This window comes from Liolophura sinensis, chromosome 5 (assembly GCF_032854445.1).
Source record: "Liolophura sinensis isolate JHLJ2023 chromosome 5, CUHK_Ljap_v2, whole genome shotgun sequence".
NCBI classification, from domain to species: domain Eukaryota; kingdom Metazoa; phylum Mollusca; class Polyplacophora; order Chitonida; family Chitonidae; genus Liolophura; species Liolophura sinensis.
The window spans coordinates 12,011,356-12,023,977 of NC_088299.1; the positions used below are offsets into that span (position 1 = coordinate 12,011,356).

The window sequence follows — 12,622 nt, forward strand, 5'->3', positions numbered from 1 at the left end:
CCTGGGGCCTTCATGGCTCAGTCGGTTAGCGCGCTAGCGCAGCGTAATGACCTAGGAGTCTCTCACCAATGCGGTCACTGTGAGTTCAAGTCCAGCTCATGCTGGCTTCCTCTCCGGCCGTACGTGGGAAGGTCTGCCAGCAACCTGCGGATGGTCGTGGGTTTCTCCCGGGCTCTGCCCGGTTCCCTCCCACCATAATGCTGGCCGCCGTCGTATAAGTGAAATATTCTTGAGTACGGCGTAAAACACCAATCAAATAAACAAATCAATGTCACCTGCATGACAACTGCTCCCTTATCCATACCTGTGAAATGACATCAGATACACAAATAAACATGTTGGAATCCTGCTCCTCATTGTTGAGTTCCTTGTCCGCAAACGGAATAATCCTGGACACTTGTAAGTCTTCTGACGAAAACCTTCAGAAATCAAGACATCACAAAAGTTGTACCTTTCTTGAAAACATACGAGAAATGACTGCAACACTTATCAAAATCGACGCCCACATCGTTACACATTCTAAAGCAAAACGTATCGGAAAAATTTGTTCAAGACAAAGACCTTAACCCTAAGACATGCAACAATGTTCAGTCATGCCCAGCATTTGTCGCCCCAAGCACCACAATGCAGATATACACGAGTATAATATTCAATTCAGATTTGAAATGCATTTCCTTAATTAGTGTTCTCTTTGCGAATAATTATCCTTCAACATGACGTGCAATGGAAATGCCGTGAAGAACTGTGCTCAGTTAGATGGCAAAGAACGGCACTTTTACCTACAAAAATAAACACGTCTTTTGAACATTGTGATAATTTAGTTATTTATTTCAATGGTGTTTTACGCCTCAAAAACAGCTCAATTTACAGCCCATGTGATGGCGGTCAATTTTATGGACATATGTGCATGGACTGTAATATATAGCGCAGACTTAAAGCCTAATTAGATTGCTCGCACAGTGAAGCCTTTGGAAAGAAGTTTAAACCCGTGCAGAGCTGATCCAATTTCTTGTGTGAATATATACAGTGTAATTTGACAAATAGATTATGAATCTGGCTTTGCTTTTGTTCTAGCTTTGTTCTAGCTTAAAAAGTTTGACCACAATTTACCTACTGTTCATGCATTAGGCATAAATAGCTAACCACGAATGTGGCTTTGTTTTGGTTCTAAAGAAGTTTTCGCTTTTAGGCACACTTTATTCTGATTTTTGAGACACGATGCGAAAAGCAGTAATGGTGCAATGCTGAAAGTTGGTCAGCAGGACAAATTGTGCTCTTCTCTCGTATCAAATTATTACAGATGAATAGTTTTCCAGTGATTGGCATTAAAATTTTTGCCACCGTTCATGCATTATGTAAGAAAAACATCTGTTGGCTTTCGAGTTACGGTTAGCGCAGCGGGAGCGTTCTTTACATTGTGTGGTATTAAAACATACACGCCAAATGAGAATATGTACACAAACACTACACAACTACTATTCACATGAGGCCATTGAGTAGAAGTTCTATTGCAGGCATAGATGATCTGATCTCTTTGTGTTAGTTATTTTTTCCCTTGCAAATTAGACACTTGCATTTGCCCGACCGGAAGTTGATGGCATCTTTTTGTTTTACATCCATCTCCAGGGGCCAATAACGAAAATAAGATCTGTAAGTTTAGATTTGCTTTGATACCTATTTTACTCTGCCTCATCAGTGGAAGAATATTTTAAATTGGCGTCACCTACAGAGCCGATAAATCTGCATATACGTCTGGATGACCACTAGGAGTATACATTTCGAAAAAAGATGTAGAAAAATAATTTAAGAACATATCATCTCATTGACAGGGAATGTATCTATTTTTTTAACATGAAAAGTTAATCAAAAAGCTCGCCTATCATATAAAGCCGCAGACGATAACTATATATGTACACAGTATTTTAGATGAATGAAGCGTATTGATGCTTAATTTTACGTACCGTTTTGACCCTCAACGCGTGCTTTCCAGTGTACAGCTCTCAAATGGTTCTCTACTTTCTTCTTCCTTGTTGGCTTGAACTTTGACGGTGGGCATAACGGACAATGAAATGAAATATAGTCTCCTTTACAACAATCCTTGCAACTTTTTACACAACTTAACAATTCATCCACAGATTGAATCACGACAGGTTGGTGTGCTGTCATTGTTACATTGAGGCGTCCAGAAATAAACTCGTCGGAAAAGTGGAAAGCTTTTATAAAAGCTATGTACTACATTAGCCAAACTGCAAAGCTAACAAGTCACCCTGAGATAGTATTACTTCAGCAGACATGCGATGGGAAACTGTGTTTACAAACACACCGCCACCTCGGCTTTCCACGGTCCAGACACACGAAAGTTACCCATAAATTTGTTTTGTTTAGACATTGTGGCAAGTGATGCACGGAGGTATAAAAGTGTAGAAAGAGCAGGCCTATATACTGAATGTTCTTAGAAACTCCACGTTTTTAACTTTAACTGAAAATGTTTTATCTTATAATCGAATTAGAAAATCATTTATACCTCTATCAACATCGAGTTTTTCCAAATATTGTATATTGTTTTGGCGTCCGATAAACATAAACAAACTCGTACATGATAGAACTCGTTAATTTTTCTGGAAATAACTCTCCACCGTCGAATTCCAAGTAAATTGGGATTAGGAGACATGAAGATCATTCATGTGAGACAACATGTCCATATGAAGAAAATAAAATAGTCCTACTTAATTTCTAAGATGAAGATATTGGTCCGAAGTACATTTAAAATTCTTCAACCATAACAAAAGTTATCACGACACTTTCAAGCACTATAGTAGGCCCAATGTGCTAGGTAGTACAAATGAAATGGTATTTGCTTGACATACTTCCTTTTCAGCCATTTTATGAGGATTTCATTCATTGTATGAATAAAATCAAAGCGCTATTCAAAAAGCCCAACCCCAATTCATATTGTATTATACATGGATCTTCTGCTGCTTGGTTGTCGGGCAGGGAAAGGCAAATTTTAATGCGAATTGAGTTACATAATTACATTGACGGTATATTTACATACACCTGTATTGTTGCATTCTTTTGCCTGTACACATATTTGTTAAGAAATATTTTGTGATGTGTGGATTTTTATGATTCTGATCATTTTTATTTTTTAAAACTTAATAATAGTAGTAATAAATGCATCTTGCTAAGGTCAAAGAAAACAATTCTGGGTATGAGAAAGTTATAGCTGACAGATTTCCTTGACAAGGAGATAAGTCTGAATTCCTTTTTAAGTCTGAGGACTTTAATGTCTTTCTAAAAATTCCACCGTGGTTTGCTGGGCTAGGATGTTATATACATTACGTTGTGAATAAACAAACCATGTGTCCTAAAGAGAGGATGGCGTTAAACAATAATCAAATAAATAAATACATAAATAAAGCAAGTAACTTTATGGTAGCGCGACATATGAAAACCCTATAAGATGGAGACGCCTAATTTAGTTTCAAGTTAAATGTTTTCACTTAGAGAATTCAGGAGCAATAAAGCGGGCGATCACTTGTCCAACAGTGAAATCTGATATATGTGGATGTAAGCTTCTGCGGTATAACAAAATAAACTGGGTCATGCATGAAAGTCAGAGGTCTGACACACAGAATTTAGACGCTTGAACCTTTCTCTGCCATAAGAGGAAGTAATGTGTGGGGTGTGTTAAGAAGCAAACTCTGAAAAACTTACTTGATATCTTTGGCAAAATAAGCTTTCTTAAATATTCAATGTTTTTCGCACTTTACAAATTATGGTCTCAAGCTACATATGTGTATTTTTGGGGTTATAAATAAGGCTATACAACAGCAGCAAACACCTTGTTTGTCCTTATCAAGGAACTGAGCGTAACAATTCGCCAGGCTTTATATCTCTGCAAGTTTTTACATACTAATTAAACGGCCATTGAACGTTAATTGACAACAAGAGCGCTGTGAACAGCTATGCACAGGCAGAGATCAAAAGGGATTACAACATTAAGCGTCAGAAGTTTACTGTACACAGAATACAGCAATAATAATAATCATGTACATAAAACATATAACATTTCTAAGTAACAATAAACAACCTATGGTTAATTACCACACAAGTGTGATCAGGCTGGCGAAGAGCTATTGTATAACTTATAGGACTTCCATTCAAATCGGGCTAATACTTAGTTTTAAAAAAGTTTCCTAAACATGTAACAAACCCTGGTATCCATCACCTTACATACATACTTATACATTATATGTTATATATATTTCTCAGAAATAAACAAGGCAACAGTCCTCCGCATATAGATTTTAGCTGTACCAAAACGACATATAACTTATCTATTGTCCTCATAAGTGTGTGTCAATCAATCAGTTAAATCTTTATTAGAAGTTAATTTGGCAATCATCAATGTTGTACTGCATACCTGAAGGATGGAAAACTTTATACCCATAAAGGTTGAACTTTATACCTATAGGAAGGTAAATCAGCCACCGTCCTTCTCATGGATGTTGTACTCTATAGCTATAGGAAGGTAAACTAGTCACCGTCCTCCTCGTGGATGTTGAATTTTATACATGTAGAAAGGTTAATTAGCGACTCTCCTTCTCGTGGATGTTGTACTTTATAACTATAGAAAGATAAATTTTCCACCGTCCTCCTCGTGGATGTGGTACCTTATTCATATGGGAAAGCAACTTAACCACCGTCTTCCTCATGGATGTTGTACATTATACCAGTAGCAATGATGTAAATTAGCCACCGTCCTCCTCATGGATGTTGTACCTCATGCTTACATGGAGGTAAGTTAGCCACCGTCCTCCTCGTGGATGTTGTAGGCTACCTTATACCTACATGGAGGTAAATTAGCCACCGTCCTCCTTATGGATGTTGTACTTTATACCACTAGTAAGGTAAATTAGGCACCGTCCTCCTCGTGGATGTTGTACCTGACACCTCCAGAAAGGTAAACTAGCCACCGTCCTTCTCGTGGATGTTGAACTTTATACCTATAGAAAGGTAAACTAGTCACCGTCCTCCTCGTGGATGTTGAATTTTATACATGTAGGAAGGTAAATTAGCCACCGTCCTCATCGTGGATGTTGTACTTTATACCAGTAGGAAGGTAAACTAGCCACCGTCCTCCTCGTGGATGTTGAACTTTATACCTATAGAAAGGTAAACTAGTCACCGTCCTCCTCGTGGGTGTTGTACTTTATAACTATAGGAAGGTAAATCAGCCACCGTCCTCCTCGTGGATGTTGAATTTTATACATGTAGGAAGGTAAATTAGCCATCGCCCTCATCGTGGATGTTGTACTTTATACCAGTAGGAAGGTAAACTAGCCACCGTCCTCCTCGTGGATGTTGAACTTTATACCTATAGAAAGGTAAACTAGTCACCGTCCTTCTCGTGGATGTTGAACTTTATGCCTATAGAAAGGTAAACTAGTCACCGTCCTCCTCGTGGATGTTGAATTTTATACATGTAGGAAGGTAAATTAGCCACCGTCCTCATCGTGGATGTTGTACTTTATGCCAGTAGGAAGGTAAACTAGCCACCGTCCTCCTCGTGGATGTTGAACTTTATACCTATAGAAAGGTAAACTAGTCACCGTCCTTCTCGTGGATGTTGTACTTTATACCTATAGGAAGGTAAATCAGCCACCGTCCTCCTCGTGGATGTTGAATTTTATACATGTAGGAAGGTAAATTAGCCACCGCCCTCATCGTGGATGTTGTACTTTATACCAGTAGGAAGGTAAACTAGCCACCGTCCTCCTCGTGGATGTTGAACTTTATACCTATAGAAAGGTAAACTAGTCACCGTTCTTCTCGTGGATGTTGAACTTTATGCCTATAGAAAGGTAAACTAGTCACCGTCCTCCTCGTGGATGTTGAATTTTATACATGTAGGAAGGTAAATTAGCCACCGTCCTCATCGTGGATGTTGTACTTTATACCAGTAGGAAGGTAAACTAGCCACCGTCCTCCTCGTGGACGTTGAACTTTATACCTATAGTAAGGTAAACTAGTCACCGTCCTCCTCGTGGGTGTTGTACTTTATACCTATAGGAAGGTAAATCAGCCACCGTCCTCCTCGTGGATGTTGAATTTTATATATGTAGGAAGGTAAATTAGCCACCGTCCTCATCGTGGATGTTGTACTTTATACCAGTAGGAAGGTAAACTAGCCAACGTCCTCATCGTGGATGTTGAACTTTATACCTATAGAAAGGTAAACTAGTCACCGTCCTCCTCGTGGATGTTGTACTTTATACCTATAGGAAGGTAAATCAGCCACCGTCCTCCTCGAGGATGTTGTACTTTATGGCTATAGGAAGGTAAATTAGCCACCGTCCTCCTCGTGGATGTTGTACTTTATACCTATATGAAGGTAAATTAGCCACCGTCCTCCTCGTGGATGTTGTACCTCATGCTTACATGCAGGTAAGTTAGCCACCGTCCTCCTCGTGGATGTTGTACCTTATACCTACATGGAGGTAAATTAGCCACCGTCCTCCTTATGGATGTTGTACTTTATACCTATATGAAGGTAAATTAGCCACCGTCCTCTTTGTGGATGTTGTACTTTATAACTATATAAAGGTAAATTAGCCACCGTCCTCATCGTGGATGTTGTACCTTATACCTATGGGAAAGCAAATTAGCCACCGTCCTCCGCGTGGATGTTGTACCTCATGCCTACATGGAGGTAAGTTAGCCCCCGTCCTCCTCCTGGATGTTGTACCTTATACCTTCATGGAGGTAAATTAGCCACCGTCCTCCTCATGGATGTTGTACTTTATACCAGTAGGAAGGTAAATTAGGCACAGTCCTCCTCGTGGATGTTTTACCTGACACCTCCAGAAAGGTAAACTAGCCAACGTTCCCTTCGTGGATGTTGTACTTTACACCTGAGGAAAGGTCAGTTAGCCACCGTCCTCTTTGTGGATGTTGTACTTAATACCTGCAGGAAGGTAAATTGGCCACCGTCCTCCTCATGGATGTTGTACTTTATACCTACATGAAGGTAAATTAGCCACCGTCCTCCTCGTGGATGTTGTATTTTATGGCTATAGGAAGGTAAATTAGCCACCGTCCTCCTCGTGCATGTAGTACTTTATGGCTAAAGGAAGGTAAATTAGCCACCGTCCTCCTCGTGGATGTTGAACTTTATACCTATATGAAGGTAAATTACCCACCGTCCTCCTCATGGATGTTGTACCTCATGCTTACATGCAGGTAAGTTAGCCACCGTCCTCCTCGTGGATGTTGTACCTTATACCTACATGGAGGTAAATTAGCCACCGTCCTCCTTATGGATGTTGTACTTTATACCTATATGAAGGTAAATTAGCCACCGTCCTCCTCGTGGATGTTGTACTTTATAACTATAGTAAGGTAAATTAGCCACCGTCCTCATCGTGGATGTTGTACCTTATACCTATGGGAAAGCAAATTAGCCACCGTCCTCCGCGTGGATGTTGTACCTCATGCCCACATGGAGGTAAGTTAGCCCCCGTCCTCCTCCTGGATGTTGTACCTTATACCTTCATGGAGGTAAATTAGCCACCGTCCTCCTCATGGATGTTGTACTTTATACCAGTAGGAATGTAAATTAGGCACAATCCTCCTCGTGGATGTTATACCTGACACCTCCAGAAATGTAAACTAGCCAACGTTCCCTTCGTGGATGTTGTACTTTACACCTGAGGAAAGGTAAATTAGCCACCGTCCTCTTTGTGGATGTTGTACCTGATACCTGCAGGAAGGTAAATTGGCCACCGTCCTCCTCATGGATGTTGTACTTTATACCTATAGTAAGGTAAATTAGCCTCCGTGTTCTTTGTAGATGTTGTACCTGATACCTGCAGGAAGGTAAACTGGTCACCGTCCTCCTCATGGATGTTGTACCTTATACCTGCAGGAAGGTAAATTAGCCACCGTCCTCCTCGTGGATGTTGTACTTTATGGCTATAGGAAGGTAAATTAGCCACCGTCCTCCTCGTGGATGTTGTACTTTATACCTATATGAGGGTAAATTAGCCACCGTCCTCCTCGTGGATGTTGTATTTTATGGCTATAGGAAGGTAAATTAGCCACCGTCCTCCTCGTGGATGTAGTACTTTATGGCTAAAGGAAGGTAAATTAGCCACCGTCCTCCTCGTGGATGTTGTACTTTATACCTATATGAAGGTAAATTAGCCACCGTCCTCCTCGTGGATGTTGTACCTCATGCTTACATGCAGGTAAGTTAGCCACCGTCCTCCTCGTGGATGTTGTACCTTATACCTACATGGAGGTAAATTAGCCACCGTCCTCCTTATGGATGTTGTACTTTATACCTATATGATGGTAAATTAGCCACCGTCCTCCTCGTGGATGTTGTACTTTATAACTATAGTAAGGTAAATTAGCCACCGTCCTCATCGTGGATGTTGTACCTTATACCTATGGGAAAGCAAATTAGCCACCGTCCTCCGCGTGGATGTTGTACCTCATGCCCACATGGAGGTAAGTTAGCCCCCGTCCTCCTCCTGGATGTTGTACCTTATACCTACATGGAGGTAAATTAGCCACCGTCCTCCTCATGGATGTTGTACTTTATACCAGTAGGAAGGTAAATTAGGCACAATCCTCCTCGTGGATGTTATACCTGACACCTCCAGAAATGTAAACTAGCCAACGTTCCCTTCGTGGATGTTGTACTTTACACCTGAGGAAAGGTAAATTAGCCACCGTCCTCTTTGTGGATGTTGTACCTGATACCTGCAGGAAGGTAAATTGGCCACCGTCCTCCTCATGGATGTTGTACTTTATACCTATAGTAAGGTAAATTAGCCTCCGTGTTCTTTGTAGATGTTGTACCTGATACCTGCAGGAAGGTAAACTGGTCACCGTCCTCCTCATGGATGTTGTACCTTATACCTGCAGGAAGGTAAATTAGCCACCGTCCTCCTCGTGGATGTTGTACTTTATGGCTATAGGAAGGTAAATTAGCCACCGTCCTCCTCGTGGATGTTGTACTTTATACCTATATGAGGGTAAATTAGCCACCGTCCTCCTCATGGATGTTGTACCTTATACCTATATGAAGTTAAATTAGCCACCGTCCTCCTCGTGGATGTTGTACCTGATACCTGCAGTAAGGTAAAGTAGCCACCGTCCTCCTCGTGGAGGTTCTACCTGATACCTATAGGAAGGTAAACTAGCAACCGTCCTCCTCGTGGATGTTGTACTTTATGGCTATAGGAAGGTAAATTAGCCACCGTCCTCCTCGTGGATGTTGTACTTTATACCTATATGAAGGTAAATTAGCCACCGTCCTCCTCGTGGATGTTGTACCTTTTACCTGGAGGAAGGTAAATTAGCCACTGTCCTTCTCGTCGATGTTGTATCTTATGCCAGTAGGAAGGTAAATTAGCCACCGTCCTCCTCGTGGATGTTATACTTTATACCTATATGAAGGTAAATTAGCCACCGTCCTCCTCGTGGATCTTTAATATTTTTTCTTCAAGTTAGTGATGGAGGACTATTAGGTTACTAATTAACAATGACACATTAGAGAAGGTCTTCAGGGTTACAGTAATGTCTGTGTTTTCGGATAATAAGGGGTTTAAAGTGTTGAGAATTTATCTGCTCGGCTATAGGCCTATATAAATATACAGGCCTATAGTCTCGTACCTTGCCCAATTATTCGTAAACGAACAAGTTACTTGTTCCGTTCTGCTCATGGATGTCCGTTCTCCTCGTGGACGTTCTCCTCATGGATGGCGGCTGCCCAGTGCTACTCGCTTCATGGGGAGGGAAGGAGCCAGTGAGAATAGAGTTCTTCTGTGATCGGAGGATAAAAAGAAGTATATCATATCAAAACACGTGTGTTGGGTGGAGAGAAGAATTTTGTCGCTTAGAAATCTGCCGGATGTAGAGGAAATCATTATGGCAACACATATACGACGTCTCATCAGCAAACGAGTAGGTTTTGGGATCAATATGCAACGATTCCTTGTCTTGTTGGGCAACACATGAGTGTTTTGAGGCGAGACTTACCCGTCGTTGTTGTTGTTCACTTGACAGTTCCAGTTTGACAGGTCGAGAGTGTCAATTTTTGTTCCCGGAAGGTGTCGTTTGTAGGGATTGTCTTGTATCCTGTAAATAATTTCGTTGGCGACTTAATAAATAATCAGAATTCATATTTTAGTGTGCTTCATATGTATCGCTCTAGTGTAGTTGAAAGGTCTTCAGCAACCTGCGGATGGTCGTGGGTTTCCCCCGGGCCGTGCCAGGTTTCCACCCACCGGGCTGGCGGCGGTCATATAAGTGAAATATTCTTGAATACGGCGTAAAACACCAATCAAATAAATAAATAAATAACTAGTGTAGTTGAGGTCTATTGTTGAACAATTTCTGATATTTTGACTCGTTTTGGAGTGGACGTAATGGCCAACTTTCCTACATTGAGGCAGTTGAATATGGTTAGAAATAGTCAGAAATAGTTTAAAATAGATCTCAACTTTTAGTTTAATTGAACTATTCTGCCAGCAACCTGCAAATTTCAATAAGGAAATGAAGAAGACAAGAACCTCCACATACTCGATGATGATAAGTTTGATAGATGCAGGAGTGAAAGTATTCTCTAGTACAGGGTAGAACATCATACAAATAAATATATACTCTTACCAATATAGTGTGACAGGGTTTAAGACATTGATCTACTTTAGAACAAGATGTGATGTGAAAACCTGTTTTTTCTGTTCAGGTTTTGAATAGCTTGGAAATTCCCTCAACAAGGAAGAATCAAGAAAGAGTTGGAGCCTTGCTGAAATTGTCAGAGATATCCAAAAAGCAAAGGTAAGGGTTCCAAATCAGCATGCTGCTGTTTGTTACATTTCCAGAAATAATGTTGGTGAGGTTCACAATTAATTATGAAGGTGGGATTGACCACCAATGACTTTGCGATGCCATCAGTGCAATTTGTCATGTAGGTAATTGTGCTTAAAGCTTCAATTTTAACAAATACATGTAGATTACATCGTTTCTAGATACCTTTGATATGCCATGATTAAAAACATGAAAGTGCAATTTTTTCTACACCAGATTATCCGTTGCTAAGAGAGTGTTTGGCACTTGGTATAAGAAGTAAGGCCAAGATGTGGTTAGGGTGGTGTCATTATTCTGTGACTGGTTATAGGATCATGTCAGGTGTCCTTAGCATGGTGTATCAGGGGAGCAGCAATATAGGCCATGTAGTGGTTGGACTGGTGTCAGTATTCTTTGACTGGTTCGAAGATCATTGTCTTGTATCATTAACATGGTGTACCAGTGAAGCAGGCCCTCTACAATGACATAATATGATTAAAATAATGTTGAAAGTGACTTTTAATCCCAAATCAGATTATGGTAATTTTATTTGGTGTTTTACCCTAAAAAATCCAAAATGGAAAATAAATTTGAAAATCCTTTGTTTACTTTGCCTTGTTTCATTCTGCCCAAAATTGTAATCGTTGTGGCCCTAAGAAACACAAAAAACAAACAAAAAGCAACACTTTGAATCCTGTAAAGCACAAAGTAGAGAGGAAAGTACAAGAATAAACTGCATCATATCTTATACTTAAGGTAATTTAACACTCCATAATAATGAACGTGTAGTTTTGGGAGACCATTATGTCAGGTGAGTATTTCAGATGAGTATTTCTGTGGTTAATTTTCAGTGTTGATGGTCCTCAGTTTAAACTCACTGCCACAGACTCGAAGATTTTAACAGAAATATGTGAGCATCCAGACCAGTTTGTGGGCCAATCAAAAGATCTCTCTGATAAGGTAATTGTAGACTTACATTAGTTTCACTTCAATGTTTTCTGTATCAATTAACCATGGGAAAAATATGTACCATATTATTGCACACAGGAACTAGATAACTTTGTGTTACAGCTATATTGCCGATTTTTATGGGTTTTTTTTTGTGGTTTGTTGTTGTTTTTTCTTTCCTATTTTGATGTCGAGTCGAGACTTACTGGATTTATCATTAAATAATATTAAATACACTAATGACACAAATGTGCCATGTGACATTTAAAAACTCATTTAACTTTAGTCAAATGTGACATTTAAAAACTCATTTAACTTTAGTCTTCTTGGTCAAATGTTTTTCTCAAAAACTTGCGCTTGACCTCCTAGCACCATACTAGCCTTTAAAGTTAGAGTAATACTCTAGAATCGCTTTTTAGCGTTCATTTACTTCCTTCATGAGCAAGTGTCAAATTTGTCTTAAAATCACATAATTCACATTACCTGTATGTTGATAAATCTATGCTATATATGATATGAATATTAATGTTGATTTGTATCCTTTAAGGAGCTTGATACAAAGGCTGAAGAACTAGTTCAAGATATTCAAACCAGTTATGGAGACCTTTTGATTAGGGTTTGTCCCAAGTGTTTATCAAAGGTAAGGAAGGAATTGTAAAATAGGATGTGTTAAACTACTTTACTACTTAGTTTGAAATCATATTGCTGTATATTTTGGAATAAGAATAACATCCAAAAAGTGTACCTGGGGCCCGTTCTATGAAGTAGTCTCAAACTGCGCCTGCCACAGTTTCCAGGAGGTACAATCAAC

The 12,622-nt window shown here is 39.9% G+C and overlaps 1 protein-coding gene across 1 annotated transcript; it reads left to right on the plus strand.

Annotated features, from left to right (window-relative positions):
• Nucleotides 1-9,894: 9,894 nt before the first annotated feature.
• On the plus strand, nucleotides 9,895-12,606 carry LOC135465403 (uncharacterized). The gene is made up of 4 exons (XM_064742635.1): nucleotides 9,895-9,978; nucleotides 10,763-10,854; nucleotides 11,715-11,823; nucleotides 12,359-12,606. The coding sequence occupies exons 1-4, from the start codon at nucleotides 9,943-9,945 to the stop codon at nucleotides 12,467-12,469; spliced, it is 348 nt and encodes a 115-aa protein (XP_064598705.1). The 5' UTR covers nucleotides 9,895-9,942; the 3' UTR covers nucleotides 12,470-12,606.
• Nucleotides 12,607-12,622: the final 16 nt, after the last annotated feature.